Below are 24,543 nucleotides of genomic sequence, written 5' to 3'. Positions count from 1 at the left end.
ATGCCGAATCTGCGGCCCTCTAGAAGATGAGCACTCTGCAACCACCACAGGAGGGACACCCTTGTCCTTGGTGACAGGGTTATCCGCTGAAGCATCTGAAGATGCGACCCGGACCATTTGTCCAGCAGGTCCCACTGGAAAGTTCTTGCGTGGAATCTGCCGAATGGGATTGCTTCGTAGGAAGCCACCATTTTATCCAGAACCCTTGTGCATTGATGCACTGAGACTTGGCTCGGTTTTAGGAGGTTCCTGACTAGCTCGGATAACTCCCTGGCTTTCTCCTCCGGGAGAAACACCTTTTTCTGGACTGTGTCCAGGATCATCCCTAGGAACAGAAGACAAGTCGTCGGAACCAGCTGCGATTTTGGAATATTGAGAATCCAACCGTGCTGCAGCAACACTACCTGAGATAGTGCTACACCGACCTCCAACTGTTCCCTGGATCTTACCCTTATCAGGGAATTGTCCAAGTAAGGGATAACTAAAATTCCCTTCCTTTGAAGGAATATCATCATTTCGGCCATTACCTTGGTAAAGACCAGGGGTGCCGTGGACCATCCATACGGCAGCGTCTGAACTGATAGTGACAGTTCTGTACCATAAACCTGAGGTACCCTTGGTGAGAAGGGTAAATTTTGACATGAAGGTAAGCATCCTTGATGTCCCGAGACATCATGTAGTCCCCTTCTTCCAGGTTCGCAATCACTGCTCTGAGTGACTCAATCTTGAATTTGAACCTCTGTATGTAAGTGTTCAAAGATTTTAGATTTAGAATCGGTCTCACCGAGCCGTCCGGCTTCGGTACCACAACAGTGTGGAATAATACCCCGTTCCCTGTTGCAGGAGGGGTATCTTGATTATCACCTGCTGGGAATACAGCTTGTGAATGGCTTCCAAAACTGTCTCCCTGTCAGAAGGAGACATCGGTAAAGCCGACTTTAGGAAAACGGCGAGGGGGAGACGTCTCGAATTCTAATTTGTACCCCTGAGATATCACCTGAAGGATCCAGGGGTCTACTTGCGAGTGAGCCCACTGCGCGCTGAAATTCATTGAGACGGGCCCCCCCACCGTGCCTGATTCTGCTTGTAAAGCCCCAGCGTATACTGAGGGCTTGGCAGAGGCGGGAGAGGGTTTCTGTTCCTGGGAACTGGCTGATTTCTGCAGCCTTTTTCCTCTCCCTCTGTCACGGGGCAGAAATGAGGAACCTTTTGCCCGCTTATCCACGAAAAGACTGCGCCTGATAATACGGCGTCTTCTCATGTTGAGAGGCGACCTGGGGTACAAACGTGGATTTCCCAGCTGTTGCCGTGGCCACCAGGTCTGAAAGACCGACCCCAAATAACTCCTCCCCTTAATAAGGCAATACTTCCAAATGCCGTTTGGAATACGCATCACCTGACCACTGACGTGTCCATAACCCTCTACTGGTAGAAATGGACAACGCACTTAGACTTGATGCCAGTCGGCAAATATTCCGCTGTGCATCACGCATATATAGAAATGCATCTTTCAAATGCTCTATAGGCAAAAATATACTGTCCCTATCTAGGGTATCAATATTTTCAGTCAGGGAATCCGACCACGCCAACCCAGCACTGCACATCCAGGCTGAGGCGATTGCTGGTCGCAGTATAACACCAGTATGTGTGTAAATACATTTTAGGATACCCTCCTGCTTTCTATCAGCAGGATCCTTAAGGGCGGCCATCTCAGGAGAGGATAGAGCCCTTACAAGCGTGTGAGCGCTTTATCCACCCTAGGGGGTGTTTCCCAACGCACCCTAACCTCTGGCGGGAAAGGATATAATGCCAATAACATTTTAGAAATTGTTATCGGGGGAAACCCACGCATCATCACACACCTCATTTAATTTCTCAGATTTAGGAAAACTACAGGTAGTTTTTCCTCACCGAACATAATACCCCTTTTTTTTGGTGGTACTCGTATTATCAGAAATGTGTAAAACATTTTTCATTGCCTCAATCATGTAATGTGTGGCCCTACTGGAAGTCACATTTGTCTCTTCACCGTCGACACTGGAGTCAGTATCCGTGTCGGCGTCTATATCTGCCATCTGAGGTAACGGGCGCTTTATAGCCCCTGACGGCCTATGAGACGTCTGGACAGGCACAAGCTGAGTAGCCGGCTGTCTCATGTCAACCACTGTCTTTTATACAGAGTTGACACTGTCACGTAATTTCTTCCAACAGTTCATCCACTCAGGTGTCGACCTCCTAGGGGGTGACATCACTATTACAGGCAATCTGCTCCGTCTCCACATCATTTTTCTCCTCATACATGTCGACACAAAAGTACCGACATACAGCACACACACAGGGAATGCTCTGATAGAGGACAGGACCCCACTAGCCCTTTGGGGAGACAGAGGGAGAGTTTGCCAGCACACACCAGAGCGCTATATATATACAGGGATAACCTTATATAAGTGTTTTTCCCCTTATAGCTGCTGTATAGTTAATACTGCGCCTAATTTGTGCCCCCCTCTCTTTTTTAACCCTTTCTGTAGTGTAGTGACTGCAGGGGAGAGCCAGGGAGCTTCCCTCCAACGGAGCTGTGAGGGAAAATGGCGCCAGTGTGCTGAGGAGATAGGCTCCGCCCCCTTATCGGCAGCCTTATCTCCCGTTTTTTTATGTATTTTGGCAGGGGTTAAATGCATCCATATAGCCCAGGAGCTATATGTGATGCATTTTTTGCCATCCAAGGTGTTTATTATTGCGTCTCAGGGCGCCCACCCCAGCGCCCTGCACCCTCAGTGACCGGAGTGTGAAGTGTGCTGAGAGCAATGGCGCACAGCTGCAGTGCTGTGCGCTACCTTGTTGAAGACAGGACGTCTTCTGCCGCCGATTTTCCGGACCTCTTCTGCCTTCTGGCTCTGTAAGGGGGCCGGCGGCGCGGCTCTGGGACCCATCCAAGCTGGGCCTGTGATCGTCCCTCTGGAGCTAATGTCCAGTAGCCTAAGAAGCCCAATCCACTCTGCACGCAGGTGAGTTCGCTTCTTCTCCCCTTAGTCCCTCGATGCAGTGAGCCTGTTGCCAGCAGGTCTCACTGAAAATAAAAAACCTAAACTAAAACTTTCACTAAGAAGCTCAGGAGAGCCCCTAGTGTGCACCCTTCTCGTTCGGGCACAGAGATCTAACTGAGGCTTGGAGGAGGGTCATAGGGGGAGGAGCCAGTGCACACCAGATAGTCCTAAAGCTTTCTTTAGATGTGCCCAGTCTCCTGCGGAGCCGCTATTCCCCATGGTCCTTTCGGAGTCCCCAGCATCCACTAGGACGTTAGAGAAAGAAATATTAAATTAAGTAAATTGTGTTTATTTGTCATTCTTGTCTTCTGTTTGTCCACATACTTAATGACTGACAGCCACCAGCACTGTTTTGCCTATTACAATGACCATAAGTAATTTGAACTGGTCCTGGACCACCGACCCAGGGCACCCCTGCAAGAGCCTCACGATACCCCAAGGTGCCATGGCACACAGTTTGAGAACCACTGCTTTAGGGGGTGGGGCTATTTTCACAAAGCTTAAAATAGGGGACAATTCAGTTGTTTTTCTTGGGTGCCCATAATAAAGGGCACTGATCAGAGCAATTCAATTGTTTCTCTGTTTGTACACCCGTTACTATTTAAGCTCCCAAATAGATGGGCTTTAGCTGCGAATAGGGGCTTATCCCATCTGAAGTAGTACCCGCAATGCGAAAAGTCCTGTTTGGGGAAACCGAACAGGACACTTAGCGCATTTCTGCTTGCCACATCAGGAGGCTGTGAGCAGAAATGACGGCACTGGCTGTGATCGCACCCAGATGGCAGAACAATTGAATTGCCGCCGTTAGGAGACACCTAGTGGCCGGCACCTGAAAAACAACTGAATCTGCCCCATAGAGACTACAGTGGACCAAAATAGATTTAGGTTTAAAGTATTTATTGGAGGACACTATTATAAGACATTATTGTTCACTATGAATATTGGGTATGCTGTTCTGTAAGCAACACTCATGCACTAATTATAAAGGGCTTTCAATGCATGTTGATATTTATAGTGCCAAAATAAATAGGCAAAAAAATGACACTTATACCCAGGAGTGCCATGAGTGTCTCAGTGCTATTTAACATTGGTCTGAATAGCGGCAGATCTAGAAATTTTTTGTAGGGGGAGTGGTTTAACAATATAGGGGGTAATTCAGAGTTGATCGCGGCAGCAAATTTGTTAGCAATTGGGCAAAACCATGTGCACTGCAGGGGGGTGGGGGGGGGCAGATATAACATGTGCAGAGAGAGTTAGATTTGGGTGGGGTGTATTCAAACTGAAATCTAAATTGCAGTGTAAAAATAAAGCAGCCAGTATCTACCCTGCACAGAAACAATATAACCGACCCAAATCTAACTCTCTCTGCACGTTATATCTGCCACACCTGCATCACAGTCCGAATAAGGGGTGGAATCACAATATCTAATATTAAAAATTGAGACAGATCTGTTATTATTTGCGACATCAATACTCAAATCACAATACTACTGATAGCTATACCCGGAGAATTAATTAAAATAACAAATATAAATGAGACGCAATAATACATGAATTCTTTAACCACTTAACTGACGATTTATTTCACCAAAAACCGCTCCGAAATGGTCAGGGTTGTTTATGAGTGAATTAGGTGAAGAACATGAATTTAACCCTATCCCAAATTATTTTAACTAAAAAAAAACATATATATATATTTTATATATATATATATTTTTCTCTTTCATCCACTAGGGGACACTGGAGTCCTATACAGTAGGGGTGTGAAGCCTTGAACCGGAGGTGTGGCACAATCTTAAATTAGCATTGTCTGCACAGCCGGCTCCTCCCCCTTCACATCCCTCCTCCCTCAGTTTGAAAAATTGTGCTGGAGGCACAACAGTGGAGCACTTGAGCTCCTGTCTAAAAAATCTAAAAGGGGCTGCATAACCCTAATAAAGGGGGAACAAAGTTACCTAATTTCAGAGAGACAAAGATCCCTATTGAAGGGACCTGCATCTCTCCACAGGAGATCCTCAAAGATCAACTAATAGTGAGTACTGGTACAAGCTTAGACTAGGGTCTTCCAGTACTAAAAGGTTTTGTTTTATTTATTTATTTTCATTTTAATATATTAATTTTGTTCTCTTTCACTTCTCTCTCTCTCTAGTATAGCTTGCTATAATAAAATCCCCTTTATACACAGGGAAGGGCAAGCGACGATGGCCGGCGCGTGGGACCCTTAGTGCGGCGCAAGACTCAGCCTGTCTTCCCGGTAAGCAGGGGGGGACGGCAAGCGGCACTACACAGTATAGAGACCCACGGCCGGAGAGGAGCACGGGCGCCGCTACGGGAGACGGACCCGTCGCGCACGCGCCAGCCGGCGGCTCCAGGGCACGCTGCATACTACAGGGACCCACGGGCGGAGCGGAGCACAGATGCCGCTACGGAGACGGACCCGTCGCGCGCGCCAGCCGGCGGGTCCGGAGCGCGCTGTATAGCGGCCAGAATGAATCAACACTTATATGTTAATAAAGTGCAGCAGGCCATTTTCTTTTTATATGAACTTAAATAGTGGGGGCCATGTTTCTTCGCTTTGGCGCCAGGCTGAGGTAAGGGATGGGTCCTCCCCCTCCCCCCTCCAGTAGGGTACATAGGGGAAAGTTTAATGATAAAGGAATTAACTCCCCCTGCTGCACGGCTTGGATAGTGCATGCATTCAGATAGTAGAGAGAGAGTTAGGCAACAGCTCTCTCTGCTGGTGAAATGTATATATACAATATGAGGATCTCCTGAAAAGTAATCAAACTTTACAAATTATATTTTCAAGGGACGTCTGTTTCAAAGATCCCGGAGAAAATACACAGAAGCAAGCCAACTCGAACATCGTAGCTGATTTACAGTTGGGGTGTGAGGGTTGCGAGTCGGCTGGTGTTTTATTTTTTTTATTTTTATTTTTTGGCCTGTTCCTTTTATAGAAAAAGGGGACAGGTAATTCCAGCCGGATCCAATTCCTTCGCTTCCGTCATCTCCCAGTCTTTCTCTTCCTAGTTTAAAGGGTGAAAGCGCTGCGTAATACCCTGGTACGGGGTTTTAAAACAAAAAACAGCATGTCTAAGGCTACCAAGACCTCAAAGACCTGCTATGTTTGTACGAAATGTAACAAAAAGAGCACGCGGGGTTGGCAGCTCCGGGATGTGCGACTCCTGCTTAGACAAGGACGCTCCACCGGGGAGCAGTGCTCTGGCTAAGGCATGGGAAGACAACCTTGCTAATAGAATCTCCAAGGAAATTGCAGAATCCCGCAAGCAGCAATCAGAATGGGCTGCGGGATTCTCAAAAACAATGAAGGAATTTCTCATCAAGTTAACGCCGCCCGCACACACTGAGACGAATGTGCGCAGGGCTGTTAAAAGAACTCTACCTATGATACCAGAATCTGAGGAGGAAGAGGGTTTTCTTCTGGATACGGAAGAAGGTGAGTTAATTGAACCTAACCTAGACGCCGATTTTCCTAAAGAAGATTCGGCGATCTCGGGTCTGGATTCCTTAATTGACGCGGTAAAGGACATCCTTAGCTTTAAGGAAGAGGAAGTCCGCGAGCCGGAGGATTTCGATTTGTTCGAATCCCAGAAGCCGCGTTCAGCAGCGTTCCCCATTCCTAAATCCCTCCAATCTCAGATGGAGGAGGCTTGGAAACAACCTGACAAACGTTTTCAATTTCCGAAACGTTTTCAGGTAACTTACCCCCTACCTAAGAGTGTAATGGACAAGTGGGAGTCTCCGCCGGTAGTGGATGCTTCACTAGGAAGATTGTCAAAGAAGACACTCTTGCCAATTCCTAACGTAACTACTTTAAGGGATGCGTCCGACCGTAAAGTGGACACGGCGTTAAAATCAATGTTTGTAGCAGCAGGTGCAGCGCAGAGACCTGCGATCGTCTGTGCTTGGGTCAACAAGGCCATGGGTGCATGGTCCGGCCGTATTATACAAGCGATTGAGGAGGAAAATAGCTTAGAAGAGATTACACAGCTGGCGGAACACATTCGAGAATCTGCTTCATACTTGTGTCAAGCTTCTAAGGATATTAGCAGAATAGCATTGCGCATATCTGCATCGGCCATATCGGCTAGAAGGATTTTATGGCTCAGAGAATGGCAAGGTGGCTCTGACACCAAGAAGGCGGTAGAATCCATTCCCTTTGGGGGTGAAATGCTGTTCGGACCAGAGTTGGACAAGTGGATTTCGCAGGCTACAGCGGGGAAGTCCACTTTTCTGCCTACTCCTTATACGAGAACCGCTCCACAAGCTAGGAGAGGTTATTCGGGACCATCGTTTACTTCATTTAGATCACAGTCCTTTCGAGCCCGAGGTAGGGGTTTCGGTACACAAGCACGCGGGGGCAGAGGTAGAGGCCGCTCGCAGGCAGCAACCAGAAAGCAGGATAAACCTGCTGACAAGACCGTGGCATGATGGCCTCCCAGCTCACCTGGGGTCCCCCTTGGTGGGCGGCCGACTGGAAGGTTTTCAGGACATCTGGGCCAAAACCTCACCAGAACTTTGGGTGAACAACTTAATCTCTCAGGGATACAGACTGGAATTTCAACAGAGACCTCACAGTCAGTTTTTTACAACAGGATTGCCTCAGTGCCCTCAAAAAGCAAGGGCACTACGGGCGGCAATTCTCAAGTTACTACAAGCAGAGGTCATTATTCCGGTTCCCGCTCCTCAGAGAGGAACGTGGTTCTATTCCAATCTTTTTGTCGTGCCAAAACCAGACGGGACGGTCAGACCAATACTAAATTTAAAAGTTTTCAACCAGTTTTTAAGAGTCTACAGATTCAAGATGGAATCAATCCAATCAGTCATTGCAGGCTTAGAACAAAGCGAGTTCATGGTATCCATGGACATAAAGGATGCATATCTGCATATCCCAATCTGGACTCCTCACCAGGCTTACTTAAGGTTCGCACTGGTGGCGGAGCACTACCAATTCCGGGCCTTGCCGTTCGGTCTAGCGTCAGCCCCAAGAATTTTCACAAAGATCATGGCGATCATGGTGGCAGGACTGAGACTGTTGGGGGTCACGATTATACCTTATCTGGACGATTTACTAATCAAAGCTCCATCTCAGAATCGACTGCTCAAAGATGTTCAGACATAACATCAATTTCTAATTCAACATGGATGGATTCTCAATTTCCAAAAGTCCAACCTCATACCGACTCAACGGATTCAATTCCTCGGTCTCATCTTGGACACGGTCCTATTACGTGTGTTCCTACCAAGGAACAAGGTTCAGGACCTACAGAGATTAGTGGCTCAGGTACTGAGGACGCAGACAGTTTCTCTGCACCTCTGTGTGCAACTTCTCAGGAAGATGGTGGCGTCGTTCGAAGCTCTCCAGTACGGCAGACTTCATTCCCGACCATTCCAAATGAACCTCATTGCTCAGGGAGCAGGCTCGCACTGGCTTCTCCATCGGAGAATCCGACTTCAACCACAAGTACGGGTCTCCTTGATATGGTGGTCGTTACACAAGAACCTTGCAGCCGGCAAGAAATGCGGCATTTGGAATTGGAGGATCCTGACGACGGACGCCAGTCTCAGAGGTTGGGGAGCCGTCCTAGAGGACCATCAGTTTCAAGGACGGTGGACGCTACAGGAAAGCAAACTACCCATAAATATCCTCGAACTACGAGCAGTCTACAATGCCCTTCTCTTAGCAGAAGACCTAGTCATGAATCAACACATCAGGATTCAGTCAGACAATGTCACGACGACGGCTCACATAAACCGTCAAGGAGGAACAAAGAGCAGGATGGCGTTAAAGGAGGCCACAAAGATCTTGTTGTGGGCAGAAAGAAGAGACATCATTCTCTCCGCAGTGTTCATTCCAGGTGTGGAGAACTGGGAAGCATATTACCTCAGTCGCCAGGACATGCATCCGGGGGAGTGGTGCCTTCATCCACGGATTTTCAACATGATTGTGAGAAGATGAGGTCTGCCTCAGGTGGACCTAATGGCGTCTCGACAAAACCATCAGCTGCCCAGATATGTGTCAAGAACTCGAGATCCGGCAGCAGAAGGAGTGGACGCATTAACACTTCCATGGTGTTACAGGAGGGTTTACATATTTCCACCATTCCCACTCATACCCAGGGTTCTGAAAAGGGTAAAGCGGGAACGAGTGTGGGTCATTCTAATCGCACCAGATTGGCCCCGCAGGAGTTGGTACACCGACCTGCGAGGGTTACTTGCGGAAGATCCTTGGAGGTTACCTCAGAGAGAGGACCTGCTATCTCAGGGACAGTTCCTACACCCCGACCTGAACAGGCTGCGTTTGACGGCGTGGCTATTGAAACCCGGATCTTAAGAAACAGAGGGATCCCACAAACGGCCATTCCCACAATGATTGCCGCTAGGAAGCCGGTCACGGCCAGGCACTACTACAGGATTTGGAGACGGTACATGGCTTGGTGTCAGGAACGGGGATGGAATTCATCTAATTTCCATTTATCGCGACTTCTACTTTTCCTTCAGGCTGGTCTAGAGGGAGGACTTAGATTGGGCTCTTTGAAGGTTCAGATTTCGGCCCTCTCCATCCTTTTTCAGCAACGGCTAGCATCCTTGCCAGAGATTCAAACCTTTTTACAGGGGGTTCTGAGGCTTCAACCCCCTTTTCGTCCTCCCACGGCACCATGGGACTTAGGTTTGGTGCTAGAATATTTGAAGTCACCGACTTTTGAGCCGTTGACAGGAACAGACCTGAAATATTTCTCTTGGAAGGTCACGTTATTACTTGCCTTGGCTTCGGCTAGGCGTGTTTCTGAGTTGGGAGCCTTATCCTGTAAGAGTCCTTTCTTGGTTTTTCATGAGGATAGGGCGGAACTCCGTACAAGAGCAGACTTCCTTCCAAAGGTGGTATCGGGGTTTCATGTAAATCAGCCAATAGTGGTACCATCTCTCCAAACAGAGGAGGATGTGTCATTGGATGTTGTCCGAGCTTTACGGGTATACGTACAGGTTACGTCGTCTTTCAGAAAGTCGGACCATTTGTTTGTTCTTTATGATGGGCCAAAGAAGGGTTGGCCGGCATCTAAGCAGACTTTGTCCAGATGGATTAGACTTGCCATTCGGCAGGCTTATATTTCCTGTGGCAAACAGATTCCGGTTCAGACGGGTGCTCATACTACCCGATCAGTGGGTGCCTCGTGGGCGGCTGCCAGGGGTGCTTCCACTACTCAACTTTGCAGAGCGGCGACGTGGTCTTCAGCCCACACGTTCGCAAAATTTTACAAGTTTGATACTTTTGCGTCCGGAGAATCTAAGTTCGGACGTTTAGTTTTGCAGGCCACTGACAGCACTCCCTCCCTGGGGGAAAACTTTGGGACGTCCCCTACTGTATAGGACTCCAGTGTCCCCTAGTGGATGAAAGAGAAAAGAGGATTTTGGTACTTACCGATAAATCCATTTCTCTGAATCCTCTAGGGGACACTGGACGCCCGCCTCAGTGCTGTCAACCTGCTGTGTTCAAAGTTAATCAGTTCGTACAAACAGCGCTAGTTATTCGGTTAAGAGTTCTTGGCCGCTGTTTGATATGTTGTACGGTTCGGTTCCTCGCCATGAGCTATAGTGTCATGTCCTATTCTCTCAGTCACATTTTTCAAACTGAGGGAGGAGGGATGTGAAGGGGGAGGAGCCGGCTGTGCAGACAATGCTAATTTAAGATTGTGCCACACCTCCGGTTCAAGGCTTCACACCCCTACTGTATAGGACTCCAGTGTCCCCTAGAGGATTCAGAGAAATGGATTTATCGGTAAGTACCAAAATCCTCTTTTTCAAACATCAATCGAGAACATCGCGGCTTTCATTTTGAAAGCCGGGACAGCCCCCAGGTATACAGGGGGGTTCTGGAAGTGGCTTGGGACGGTTCATTTACACTCCACAGCGGCTGCCATTGTCTCTTGACCGCCGGAATCCCGACAGCCGACATTTAGTTCCCAACCCATCTATATTTAGTACGGCTACCAGCTATAACCTATTCCGTGATTCTTACCATCTATGCTTATTCTCTTGGTTTTATAACTACGCAGTTATGGAACAGGAACATTAAAAATAAGAATTTACTCACCGGTAATTCTATTTCTCGTAGTCCGTAGTGGATGCTGGGAACTCCGTAAGGACCATGGGGAATAGACGGGCTCCGCAGGAGACTGGGCACTCTTAAAAGAAAGATTAGGTACTATATCTGGTGTGCACTGGCTCCTCCCTCTATGCCCCTCCTCCAGACCCCAGTTAGGGAAACTGTGCCCGGAAGAGCTGACATTACCAGGAAAGGATTTGGAATCCAGGGTAAGACTCATACCAGCCACACCAATCACACTGTACAACTCGTGATAACCATACCCAGTAAACAGTATGAACAACAACTGAGCCTCAGTAACAGATGGCTCATAACAATAACCCCTTTAGTTAAGCAATAACTATATACATGTATTGCAGAGAGTCCGCACTTGGGACGGGCGCCCAGCATCCACTACGGACTACGAGAAATAGAATTACCGGTGAGTAAATTCTTATTTTCTCTGACGTCCTAGTGGATGCTGGGAACTCCGTAAGGACCATGGGGATTATACCAAAGCTCCCAAACGGGCGGGAGAGTGCGGATGACTCTGCAGCACCGAATGAGCAAAGGCAAGGTCCTCCTCAGCCAGGGTATCAAACTTGTAGAACTTAGCAAATGTGTTTGAACCCGACCAAGTAGCAGCTCGGCAAAGCTGTAAAGCCGAGACCCCTCGGGCAGTCGCCCAAGAAGAGCCCACCTTCCTTGTGGAATGGGCTTTTACTGATTTAGGATGCGGCAATCCTGCCGCAGAATGAGCTTGCTGAATCGTGCTACAGATCCAGCGCGCAATAGTTTGCTTTGAAGCAGGAGCACCCAGCTTGTTGGGCGCATGCAGGATAAACAGCGAGTCAGTTTTCCTGACTCCAGCCGTCCTGGCTATATATATTTTCAAAGTCCTGACTACATCTAGTAACTTGGAGTCCTCCAAGTCCCTAGTAGCCGCAGGCACCACAATAGGTTGGTTCAAATGAAACGCTGATACCACCTTAGGGAGAAATTGGGGACGAGTCCTCAATTCTGCCCTGTCCATATGGAAGATCAGATAAGGGCTTTTACACGACAAAGCCGCCAATTCTGACACACGCCTAGCCGAAGCTAAGGCCAATAGCATGACCACTTTCCACGTGAGATATTTTAGCTCCACGGTCTTAAGTGGCTCAAACCAGTGGGATTTCAGGAAATCCAACACAACGTTAAGATCCCAAGGTGCCACTGGAGGCACAAAAGGGGGCTGAATATGCAGCACTCCCTTAACAAACGTCTGAACTTCAGGCAGCGAAGCCAGTTCTTTTTGAAAGAAAATAGATAGGGCCGAAATCTGGACCTTTATGGATCCTTATTTTAGGCCCATAGTCACTCCTGACTGTAGGAAGTGCAGGAATCGACCCAGCTGGAATTCTTCTGTAGGGGCCTTCCTGGCCTCACACCAAGCAACATATTTTCGCCATATACGGTGATAATGTTGTGCTGTCACGTCTTTCCTAGCCTTTATCAGCGTAGGAATCACTTCATCTGGAATGCCCTTTTCCGTTAGGATCCGGCGTTCAACCGCCATGCCGTCAAACGCAGCCGCGGTAAGTCTTGGAACAGACAGGGCCCCTGCTGTAACAGGTCCTGTCTGAGAGGCAGAGGCCATGGGTCCTCTGAGATCATTTCTTGTAGTTCTGGGTACCAAGTTTATCTTGGCCAATCCGGAACGATGAGTATAGTTCTTACTCCTCTCTTTCTTACAATCCTCAGTACCTTGGGTATGAGAGGAAGAGGAGGGAACACATAAACCGACTGGTACACCCACGGTGTCACTAGTGCGTCCACAGCTATCGCCTGAGGGTCCCTTGACCTGGCGCAATATTTTTTTAGCTTTTTGTTGAGACGGGACGCCATCATGTCTACCTGTGGCCGTTCCCAACGATTTACAATCAGCGTGAAGACTTCTGGATGAAGTCCCCACTCTCCCGGGTGGAGGTCGTGCCTGCTGAGGAAGTCTGCTTCCCAGTTGTCCACTCCCGGAATGAACACTGCTGACAGTGCTAGCACCTGATTCTCCGCCCATCGGAGAATCCTTGTGGCTTCTGCCATCGCCATCCTGCTTCTTGTGCCGCCCTGTCGGTTTACATGGGCGACCGCCGTGATGTTGTCTGACTGAATCAGCACCGGTTGGTTTTGAAGCAGGGGTTCTGCTTGACTCAGGGCGTTGTAAATGGCCCTTAGTTCCAGAATATTTATGTGAAGGGAAGTCTCCTGACTTGACCACAGTCCTTGGAAGTTCCTTCCCTGAGTGACTGCCCCCCAACCTCGGAGGCTTGCATCCGTGGTCACCAGGACCCAGTCCTGTATGCCGAATCTGCGGCCCTCGAGAAGATGAGCCTTCTGCAGCCACCACAGCAGAGACACCCTGGCCCTTGGGGACAGGGTGATCAGCCGATGCATCTGAAGATGCGATCCGGACCACTTGTCTAACAGATCCCACTGAAAGATCCTTGCATGGAACCTGCCGAAGGGAATTGCTTCGTAAGAAGCTACCATCTTTTCCAGGACTCGCGTGCAGTGATGCACCGACACCTGTTTTGGTTTCAGGAGGTCCCTGACCAGAGATGACAATTCCTGGGCCTTCTCCACCGGGAGAAACACCTTCTTCTGTTCTGTGTCCAGAATCATGCCCAGGAAGAGCAGACGCGTCGCAGGAATCAGCTGCGACTTTGGGATATTCAGAATCCAGCCGTGCTGTTGCAGCACTTCCCGAGATGGTGCTACGTTGACTAACAACTGCTCCTTGGACCTCGCCTTTATAAGGAGATCGTCCAAGTACGGGATAATTATAACTCCCTTCTTCCGAAGGAGTATCATCATTTCGCCCATTACCTTGGTAAATACCCTCGGTGCCGTGGACAGACCAAACGGCAACGTCTGGAATTGGTAATGACAGTCCTGTACCACAAACCTGAGGTACTCCTGGTGAGGTGGGTAAATGGGGACATGCAGATAAGCGTCCTTGATGTCCAGCGACACCATAAAATCCCCCTCTTCCAGGCTTGCAATAACCGCCCTGAGCGATTCCATTTTGAACTTGAACTTCCTTACATAAGTGTTCAAGGATTTCAAATTTAGAATGGGTCTCACCGAACCGTCTGGTTTCGGTACCACAAACATTGTGGAATAGTAACCCCGTCCCTGTTGAAGGAGGGGAACCTTGATTATCACCTGCTGAAGGTACAGCTTGTGAATAGTCGCCAGCAATACCTCCCTTTCCCTGGGAGCCGCTGGCAAGGCTGATTTGAGGTAACGGCGAGGGGGAGTCGCCTCGAACTCCAGCATGTATCCCTGAGATACCACTTGTAGAACCCAGAGATCCACCTGTGAGCGAACCCACTGGTCGCTTAAGTTCCGGAGACGCGCCCCCACCGCACCTGGCTCCACCTGTGGAGCCCCAGCGTCATGCGGTGGACTTAGTGGAAGCAGGGGAGGATTTTTGTTCCTGGGAACTGGCTGTCTGGTGCAGCTTTTTCCCTCTACCCCTGCCTCTGGGCAGAAAGGATGCGCCTCTGACCCGCTTGCCTTTCTGAGGCCGAAAGGACTGTACTTGATAATACGGTGCTTTCTTAGGCTGTGAGGAAACCTGAGGTAAAAAAGTCGACTTCCCAGCTGTTGCTGTGGATACGAGGTCCGAGAGACTGTCCCCAAACAATTCCTCACCCTTATAAGGCAAAACCTCCATGTGCCTTTTAGAATCAGCATCACCTGTCCACTGCCGAGTCCATAATACTCTCCTGGCAGAAATGGACATTGCATTAATTCTAGATGCCAGCCGGCAAATGTCCGTCTGTGCATCCCTCATATACAAGACAACGTCCTTTATATGCTCTATGGTTAGCAAAATAGCATCCCTGTCGAGGGTATCAATGTTGTCTGACAGGGTATCAGACCATGCTGCTGCGGCACTACACATCCATGCTGAAGCAATAGCAGGTCTCAGTATAGTACCTGAGTGTGTATATACAGACTTCAGGATAGCCTCCTGCTTTCTATCTGCAGGCTCCTTTAGGGCGGCCGTATCCTGAGACGGCAGTGCCACCCTTTTAGATAATCGTGTGAGCGCCTTGTCCACCCTAGGGGATGTCTCCCAGCGTAACCTATCCGTTGGCGGGAAAGGGTACGCCATCAGTAACCTCTTAGAAATCACTAGTTTCTTATCAGGGGAACACCACGCTTCTTCACACAATTCATTTAATTCATCAGATGGGGGAAAAGTCACTGGCTGCTTTTTCTCCCCAAACATAATACCCTTTTTAGTGGTAACCGGGTTAATGTCAGAAATGTGCAACACATTTTTCATTGCCGTAATCATGCATCGGATGGCCCTTGTGGACTGTACATTTGTCTCATCCTCGTCTACACTGGAGTCAGACTCCGTGTCGACATCTGTGTCTGCCATCTGAGCTAGCGGGCGTTTTTGAGCCCCTGATGGCCTCTGAGACGCCTGGGCAGGCGCGGGCTGAGATGCCGGCTGTCCCAAGGCTGTTAAGTCATCAAACCTTTTATGTAAAGAGTTGACACTGTCGGTTAATACCTTCCACATATCCATCCACTCCGGTGTCGGCCCCGTAGGGGGCGACATCACACTTATCGGCTCCTGCTCCGCCTCCACGTAGCCCTCCACATCAAACATGTCGACACAGCCGTACCGACACACCGCACACACACAGGGAATGCTCTGACTGAGGACAGGACCCCACAAAGGCCTTTGGGGAGACAGAGAGAGAGTATGCCAGCACACACCACAGCGTTATAGAACACAGGGATTTTCACTATACTTAGTGATTTTTCCCAATAGCTGCTTATTAAGACCAATTTGCGCCTCAATTTATGTGCCCCCCCCCCCCCCTCTCTTTTTTACCCTTGTTGTACTGGATACTGCAGGGGAGAGCCTGGGGAGCGTCCTTCCAGCGGAGCTGTGAAGAGAAAATGGCGCGGCTGTGCTGAGGAAGATAGCCCCGCCCCTTCAGCGGCGGGCTTCTCCCGCTTTTTATAATGTTAATGGCGGGGTTTTTTGCACATATACAGTGTTATACACTGTATTATGTGCTATTTGTGCCAAAAAATAAACTAATTGCTGCCCAGGGCCTCCCCCCCCCCAGCGCCCTGCACCCAACAGTGACCGGAGTGTGTGGTGTGCAATGGGAGCAATGGCGCACAGCTGCAGTGCTGTGCGCTACCTTAATGAAGACAGGAGTCTTCAGCCGCCGTTTTTCATCTTTATCTTCCGTGTTCTGGCTCTGCAAGGGGGACGGCGGCGCGGCTCCGGGAACGGACGATCGAGGTCGGGCCCTGTGTTCGATCCCTCTGGAGCTAATGGTGTCCAGTAGCCTTAGAAGCACAAGCTAGCTGCAAGCAGGTAGGTTTGCTTCTCTCCCCTCAGTCCCTCGTAGCAGTGAGTCTGTTGCCAGCAGATCTCACTGAAAATAAAAAACCTAACAAATACTTTCTTTTCTAGTGAGCTCAGGAGAGCCCACTAAGTGCATCCAGCTCTGGCCGGGCACAGATTCTAACTGGGGTCTGGAGGAGGGGCATAGAGGGAGGAGCCAGTGCACACCAGATATAGTACCTAATCTTTCTTTTAAGAGTGCCCAGTCTCCTGTGGAGCCCGTCTATTCCCCATGGTCCTTACGGAGTTCCCAGCATCCACTAGGACGTCAGAGAAAGTGGAATATATTACTATATTGCCACATTCAATGACCACTACATGAAGGGATTTATTTAGCAAAGTGTCCTTGGAGGACACTAATAGACGCTGTCGTGGTCTCACAGGTACCTGGGTACGTGGTGGGGTTCATATGGCACCAGCAGCACCCGCTGCCCTCTCAGCGCCGTGTCCTCATTCACACGCATGGCCCTGCATCTGCAGAACATAAAAACTAGTTACTTAGTTACATTACAATGCATCGTAAAAGAGACATCAGACTCGGGTATTCCTTTCACGTCACCAGCACGTCCAGGCACAGGCCACGCCCTCACCCTGCGACCTGCTGCCGCTAACCTAGGAAACACGGGCTCCGGTCACGTGGTGACGTGCCTCACGCTGATTGGCCCTTTTTGCATGTGATCTGTTGGCAGCTGCTCATGTGACTTACAGCTCGGAACACAGCGGCTTCCGCAGCGAAGGTACTGTAACTAGGGGCAACGCGGGGTGGGATGGCAGGGCTGCTGGGACCCCTGTGTGTGTATATATTCTAGCTATGGGTTGTGTCTGGTCTGTACTGACACGAGGAAGTGTATATAAGCGCAGTGTGTCTCACATCTTATGCTGCTGCCATAGGGATGCATCTGGTAGAATGACTGCTCATAGATCTCATGACGTGTCTGTATGTGTCTGCAATTCTGTGACTACAACTTCCACACGGCTTGCTACACATTTACTGCTTTCATACCTCTCAACATGACCCTCCCCAGAAGGAACAAAATGCTCTACTCCTGGACTTTCCTCTTAATTTATGATTGCCATCACCTGTTTTGAACAGGTAATGGATAAGAAAGGTGTTTCACCACAGGTGAGGGAAGTCCAGAAGCAGCGCATTCTGTCCCTCCTAGAGAGGGTCATGTTGGGAGGTATGTGCTTTGGTGTTATCCTTCACATAGCCCTCAGCATTATGCATACCTCCCAACATGACCCTCTCCAGGAGGAACAAAATGCTCTGCTCCTGGACTTTACTCAATGTATGATTGCCGGCACCTGTTTTGAACAGGTTAATGGATAAGAAAGGTGTTTCAGCACAGGTGAGGGCAATCCTAAATTAATAGGGAAGTCCAAGAGCAGAGCATTGTGTCCCTCCTGGAGAGGGTCATGTTGGGAGGTATGATTACGCCACAGAGCCAATGCCTTGCACTACCATGTCATCGCCTTCTTTGAAGCATTGCCAGAATATGCCCCTCTCACACAAGTTAACTGCTGCAACCTCATCTTATATTGCTTTAGTCTCAGTCGATTTCTACTCCAGTCAGTTTTAACTGCCTTGGCAAGATTGCTTTTACAGTTTACTGTTCCACATCTTATGAATCTCTGGAAATTTCTACACTGGCTCTCTATTCCTAAAGCTGGGTACACGCGGAAGACCGAAAGATAAAATCTTTCCATTTCAGCTCCTGGCTCAAAGATCTAGAGCAGTGGTTTTCAAATTCGGTCCTCAGGACCCCACACGGTTCACGTTTTCCATGTTCCCCGGCAGGTGTACTGTGTATCACCAACTGTCACATTTTAAAAATCTACCGGTGACCTGCAAAATCTGAACCATGTGGGGTCCTGAGGACCGAGTTTGAGAACCTGTGGTCTAGAGTGTACACATGGAAAGATCTAGCCAAATCTCTGTCTTTCAAAATTCTTGGCTAGATGGTTTTTGGGTCCAAATTTAAATATTTTCCTAGTGGCTAGATATCATCTAGGCAAAATCGATCATACACACTGAAGACAGTGAACGATCTAGCCAAAATTGACCTTGCTGCACAGTCTATCAACAATTTTGTCATTTACCCACGGGAGCACGCCTAGTGAATGATCTAGCCTGCATACACGGAACGATATTATCGTTCAACGACCTATCTAGCCAAAATAGTTGGCTAGATCGTCCCGTGTGTACACAGCTTTAGAGAATCAGATTTAAACTGCTTCTAATCCCCTTCAAAACCCTATTACATATCTGCACTCGCAAGATACTCTGCCTCTAATGGGCCCTACACACTTTGCGATTTTGCAGATGTTACCGACCAACGATATCGTTGGCCGATTTTTCTTCAGCGATTTTTAAGCATACGCACTGGATGAATTCATTGCTACTATGCTACCAGGCTCAGACTGACACACATGCTGCGTACAAACCACATCTTATATTTGAATGTATGTGATGTTTTTCTTGTAATTTCCTATGTATGTGATTGAATTTATTGTGGATAGCTAGAGTAGTTTTATGGGCCCTACACACTGGCCGATATTTTGAAAGATATGAACGATCTCGTTCATAAATGAACGAGATCTCGTTCATATCTTTCAGTGTGGAGACTTAAGCGATGAACGATGCGCGTCCCCGCGCTCGTTCATCGCTGGTCTCCTGTCGGCTGTGCATGCAGGCCAATATGGACGATCTCGTCCATATTTGCCTGCACGTCTATGGAGCCGGGTGACGGGGGGAGTGAAGAAGCTTCACTCCCCCCGTCACTTCCCCCCCCGCCGCCGGGTCGCTCGTCGGCCGTATCGGCCGTCGGGCACCTCGGCCAGTGAGTAGGGCCCATAAGTCTGTTGACCCACCCTGTGCAATTTGTTCTATGATCAATTAGCATTTCAATCAGGTGACCAAATGTTCAGAGGTAGGCCTGTTCCTAATCAGAGACAGTATTTCTTTAGAGTCAGTTAAGGGGTTAGCTTGCTGGAATTTATTAAGTGTGGAATTAATAAGTGTGTTATCCGAACAGTTAAAAAAAACAGTTGAACAAACATTGAACAACATCAAGGAAAGGTAACTTACTTTAACAACTTACTCTAACTCCACTTATCCCATAAAACACAAACAACCTCAGCATGTTCATCAAACTACTGTTTCTCTGACGTCCTAGTGGATGCTGGGAACTCCGTAAGGACCATGGGGAATAGACGGGCTCCGCAGGAGACTGGGCACTCTAAAAGAAAGATTAGGTACTATCTGGTGTGCACTGGCTCCTCCCTCTATGCCCCTCCTCCAGACCTCAGTTAGAATCTGTGCCCGGCCAGAGCTGGGTGCTCCTAGTGGGCTCTCCTGAGCTTGCTAGAAAGAAAGTATTTGTTAGGTTTTTTATTTTCAGTGAGATCTGCTGGCAACAGACTCACTGCTACGTGGGACTGAGGGGAGAGAAGCAAACCTACCTGCTTGCAGCTAGCTTGTGCTTCTTAGGCTACTGGACACCATTAGCTCCAGAGGGTTCGAACACAGGGCCTGACCTCGATCGTCCGTTCCCGGAGCCGCGCCGCCGTCCCCCTTGCAGAGCCAGAAGACAGAAGAAGCGATGAAATCGGCGGCAGAAGACTCCTGTCTTCATTAAGGTAGCGCACAGCACCGCAGCTGTGCGCCATTGCTCCCACAGCACACCACACACTCCGGTCACCGTAGGGTGCAGGGCGCTGGGGGGGGGGCGCCCTGGGCAGCAATAAAAATACCTTTGGCATAAAAATACACATAATACAGTCTGTGACTGTATATGTGTAAAACCACCGCCATTTTTAGTCAGAAACAGGACAGAAGCCCGCCGCTGAGGGGGCGGGGCCTTCTTCCTCAGCACACCAGCGCCATTTTCTCTTCACAGCTCCGCTGGAAGGAAGCTCCCCAGGCTCTCCCCTGCAGTATCCTGGTACACAAAGGGTGAAAAGAGAGGGGGGGGCACATAAATTTAGGCGCAAAAATTGTATATACAGCAGCTACTGGGTAAACACTGAGTTGTAGTGTAATCCCTGGGTTATATAGCGCTGGGGTGTGTGCTGGCATACTCTCTCTCTGTCTCTCCAAAGGGCCTTGTGGGGGAACTGTCCTCAAATAGAGCATCCCCTGTGTGTGTGGTGTGTCGGTACGCGTGTGTCGACATGTCTAAGGTAAAAGGCTCCTCTAAGGAGGTGATAGAGCGGATATGTGTGTGAGAGGGTGTCTCCGTCGACAACGCCGACACCTGTTTGGATATGTGTAAGTGCTAAGGTGAATTCATTGCACAAATGGTTAGGGAACAGACAGGAAATCTACCCATGTCTGTCCCTGTGTCACAGAGACCTTCAGAGTCTCACAATGCTCACTATCCAAAGTAACAAACACTGGTATCGACATGGAGTTTAACTCCACTGTCGACTACAATAATGCAAAGTTACAGCCAAGATGGCTAGAAGGTATTCGATATATGATTATTGAAATAAAAGATGATTTGCATATCACTGATGACTCATCCGTTCCTGACACGAGAGTACACATGTTTAAGGGGAAGAATGCTGAGGTAAATTTCCCTCCTCTCATGAGGAAAAAGAGCGGGAATCTCCAGACAAGAGACGGCAGCTTCCCACAAGAGAATTCTCAGGCTGTATCCTTTCCCCACTAGGGCCAGGATGTGTTGAGAATCTTCCCCTAGGGTGTCCTGTTTGCACAGACGGTAGCACTTGCTATTCTCAGGGATCCTGCAGATAGCGTGCACATTCTAGTATACTACCCAGACCGGCGATTGTGTCGGCATGGGTTTATAGCGCTGTGGCAGCGTGGACAGGTACCTTATCAGCAGAGATTGAGACCCTAGTAAATATATTAAAGATGCTGTCTTAAGTGATAGATATATAGTTATAAAGCATGCCCAAAGAGACATGAGTATACTGGGTCCTAGAGTCAAAGCTATGTCGATCTCTGCTTGACGTGTCCTGTAGAATATGCATTGGACAGATGATGCCGACTTAAGAGGCATATGGAAGGCTGAGGATTGTGTGGAGAAGGGTTCTCGGGCCTGGTCTCCACAGCTATAGCTGGTAATTCTGCTAGTTTGCCTTATATTCCTGCACAGCCTAAGAAAGCACGACATTATTAAATGCAGCCTTTCGAATAAAGAAACAAGAAAGTCTGAGGTGCGTCCTTTCTTGTCAGAGTCGGGATCAACACAGCTAGTTCCCAGGAACAGAAGTCCTCCCCGGCCTCTACAAAAATCCACCTATGCCGCTGGGGCTCCACAGGCGGAGCTAGGCACGGTGGGGACACGACTTCGTAAGTTCAGCCACAAGTGGGTTCACTCCCTGTTAGGTCACTGGGCAATAGATATTGTGTCTCAGGGATACAAGCTGGACTGTGAGAAGATGCCCCCTCACCGACGGCCCTGCAGGCTTCCCCCCAAGAGAGGGAGCCAGTGTTAACTGCAATTCACAAATTGTATCTTTAACAGGTGGTGGTCAAGGGTCCCCTCCTTTAACAAGAGGGTGTTATTATTCGACCATGTTGTAATCCCAAAACCAGACGGTTCGGTCAGACCCATATTGAATTACAAATCCCTGAACATATACCTGAGAAGGTTCAAGTTTAAGATCGAATCGCTAAGAGCGGTCAGGGCAAGCCTAAAAAGAGGGAGACTTTATCGTGAATCGGGTCATAAGGGATGCATACCTTCATGTCCCCATTTATCCACCTCATTAGGCGTACCTCAGAATTGCGGTACGGGATTGTCATAACCAAGGTAATGGCGGATATGATTGTGCTCCTGCGGAAGCAAGGTGTCACTATTATGACGTACTTGGACGATCTCCTCATACAAGCGAGATCAAGAGAGCAGTTGCTGAACAGTGTATCACTTTCTCTGGAAGTGTAACGGCAACACGGCTGGATTCTATATATTCCAAAGTCGCAGTTGGTTCCTACAGCTCATCTGCCTCTCCTAGGCACGATCCTAGACACAGACCAGAAAAGGGTTTATCTCCAGATAGAGAGAGCTCTGGAGCTCATGACACTGGTCAGGAATCTATTAAAACCAAAACAGGTGTCAGTGCATCACTGCACCCGAGTCCTGGGAAGGATGGTGGCATCATACGAGGCCATCCCCTTAGGTAGGTTCCATGCGAGGACCTTCCAATGGGACTTACTGGACAAGTGGTCCGGATCACCTCTTCAGATGCATCGGTTAATCACCCTATCCTCCAGGGCCAGGGTGTCTCTCCTGTGGTGGCTGCAGAGTGCTCACCTTCTCAAGGGCCGCAGATTCGGCATTCAGGACTGGATCCTGGTGACCACGGATGCAAGCCTCCGAGGGTGGGGGGCAGTTACACAGGGAAGAAATTTCCAAGGTCTGTGGTCAAGTCAACAGACTTGCCTTCACATCAATATCCTGGAACTAAGGGCCGTATACAACGCCCTAAGTCAAGCGGAGATCCTGCTTCGCGACCAACCGGTTCTGATCCAGTCAGACCGCAGGGGTTCATGTAAACCGCCAAGGCGGCACAAGGAGCAGGGTGGCGAGTGTAGAAGCCACCAGAATTCTTCGCGGGGTGGAGAATCAAGTAAGCGCACTGTCAGCAGTGTTCATTCCGGGAGTGGACAACTGGGAAGCAGACTTCCTCAGCAGGCACGACCTCCACCCGGGAAAGTGGGTACTTCATCAGGATGTCTTCACGCAGTTTGCAAATTGATGGGAACTGCCTCAGGTGGACTAGATGGCGTCCCACCTCAATAAAAAGCGAAAAAAGGTTTTACGCCGGGTCAAGGGACCCTCAGGTGATAGCTGTGGTCGCACTAGTAACACCGTGGGTGTTCCAGTCGGTCTATGTATTCCCTCCTCTTCCTCTCATACCCAAGGGCTGAGAATTGTAATAAAAGGAGGAGTGAGAACAATATTCTTTGCTCCGAATTGGCCAAGAAGGACTCGGTACCCGGAACTGCAAGAAATGCTCTCAGAGGACTCAGGGCTTCTGCCTCTCAGACAGGACATGCTGCAACAGGTGCCCTGTCTGTTCCAAGACTTACCGCGGCTGCATTTGACGGCATGGCGGTTGAACGCCGGATCATAGCGGAAAAGGGCATTCCGGATGCAGTTATTCCTACGCTGATAAAGGCTAGGAAAGACGTGACAGCAAGACTTTTTCACTGTATATAGCGAAAATAGGTTGCTTGGTGTGAGGCCGGGAAGGCCCTACAGAGGAATTCCAGCGGGGTCGATTCCTGCACTTCCTACAGTCAGGAGTGACTATGGGCCTAAAATTAGGATCCATAAAGGTCAAGATTTCGGCCCTATCCATTTTCTCTCAAAAAGAACTGGCTTCACTGCCTGAAGTTCAGACGTTGTTCCGGGGGTGCTGCATATTCAGCCTCCTTTTGTGCCACCGGTGGCACCTTGGGATCTTAACGTTGTGTTGGATTTCCTGAAATCCCACTGGTTTGAGCCACTTAAGACCGTGGAGCTAAAATATCTCACGTGGAAAGTGGTCATGCTATTGGCCTTAACTTCGGCTAGGTGTGTGTCAGATTTGGCGGTTTTGTCATGTAAAAGCCCTTATCTGATCTTCCATATGGACAGGGCAGAATTGAGGACTCGTCCCCAATTTCTCCCTAGGGTGGTATCATCGTTTCATTTGAACCAGCCTATTGTGGTGCCTGCGGCTACTAGGGACTTGGAGGATTCCAAATTGCTGGACGTAGTCCGGGTTTTGAAAATTTATGTTTCTCTAACGTCCTAGTGGATGCTGGGGACTCTGTCAGGACCATGGGGATTAGCGGCTCCGCAGGAGACAGGGCACAAAAAGTAAGCTTTTAGGATCACATGGTGTGTACTGGCTCCTCCCCCCATGACCCTCCTCCAAGCCTCAGTTAGGTTTTTGTGCCCGTCCGAGCAGGGTGCAATCTAGGTGGCTCTCTTAAAGAGTTGCTTAGAAAA

General features: G+C 49.0%; 2 protein-coding genes across 5 annotated transcripts in view; one reads left to right on the top strand and one right to left on the bottom strand.

Annotated features, from left to right (window-relative positions):
* Window positions 1–17,221, bottom strand: part of NAT9 (N-acetyltransferase 9 (putative)) — a 77,996-nt gene extending 60,775 nt beyond the window's left edge. Inside the window, exons 1-2 of one of the 4 annotated variants that reach the window (XM_063960681.1) lie at window positions 17,164–17,221; window positions 16,961–17,047 (exon numbers count right to left, since the gene is read on the bottom strand). In XM_063960681.1, coding sequence (XP_063816751.1) covers window positions 16,961–17,037 — 77 coding nt within the window. In that variant the 5' untranslated portion in view covers window positions 17,038–17,047; window positions 17,164–17,221. The other 3 variants (XM_063960682.1, XM_063960680.1, XM_063960679.1) reach the window with 3 other exon arrangements.
* TMEM104 (transmembrane protein 104) overlaps window positions 17,157–24,543 on the top strand; it is a 153,351-nt gene continuing 145,964 nt past the window's right edge. Inside the window, exon 1 of the mRNA XM_063960678.1 lies at window positions 17,157–17,310. The gene's annotated coding sequence lies outside the window, so the exon portion shown is untranslated. The remainder of the gene's footprint in view (window positions 17,311–24,543) is intronic.

The sequence above is a fragment of the Pseudophryne corroboree genome, chromosome 3 (genome assembly GCF_028390025.1).
Source record: "Pseudophryne corroboree isolate aPseCor3 chromosome 3, aPseCor3.hap2, whole genome shotgun sequence".
Classification (NCBI taxonomy): domain Eukaryota; kingdom Metazoa; phylum Chordata; class Amphibia; order Anura; family Myobatrachidae; genus Pseudophryne; species Pseudophryne corroboree.
The sequence above is the reverse complement of the archived record's forward strand: the minus strand, read 5'-3'. Positions and strand labels throughout refer to the sequence as shown.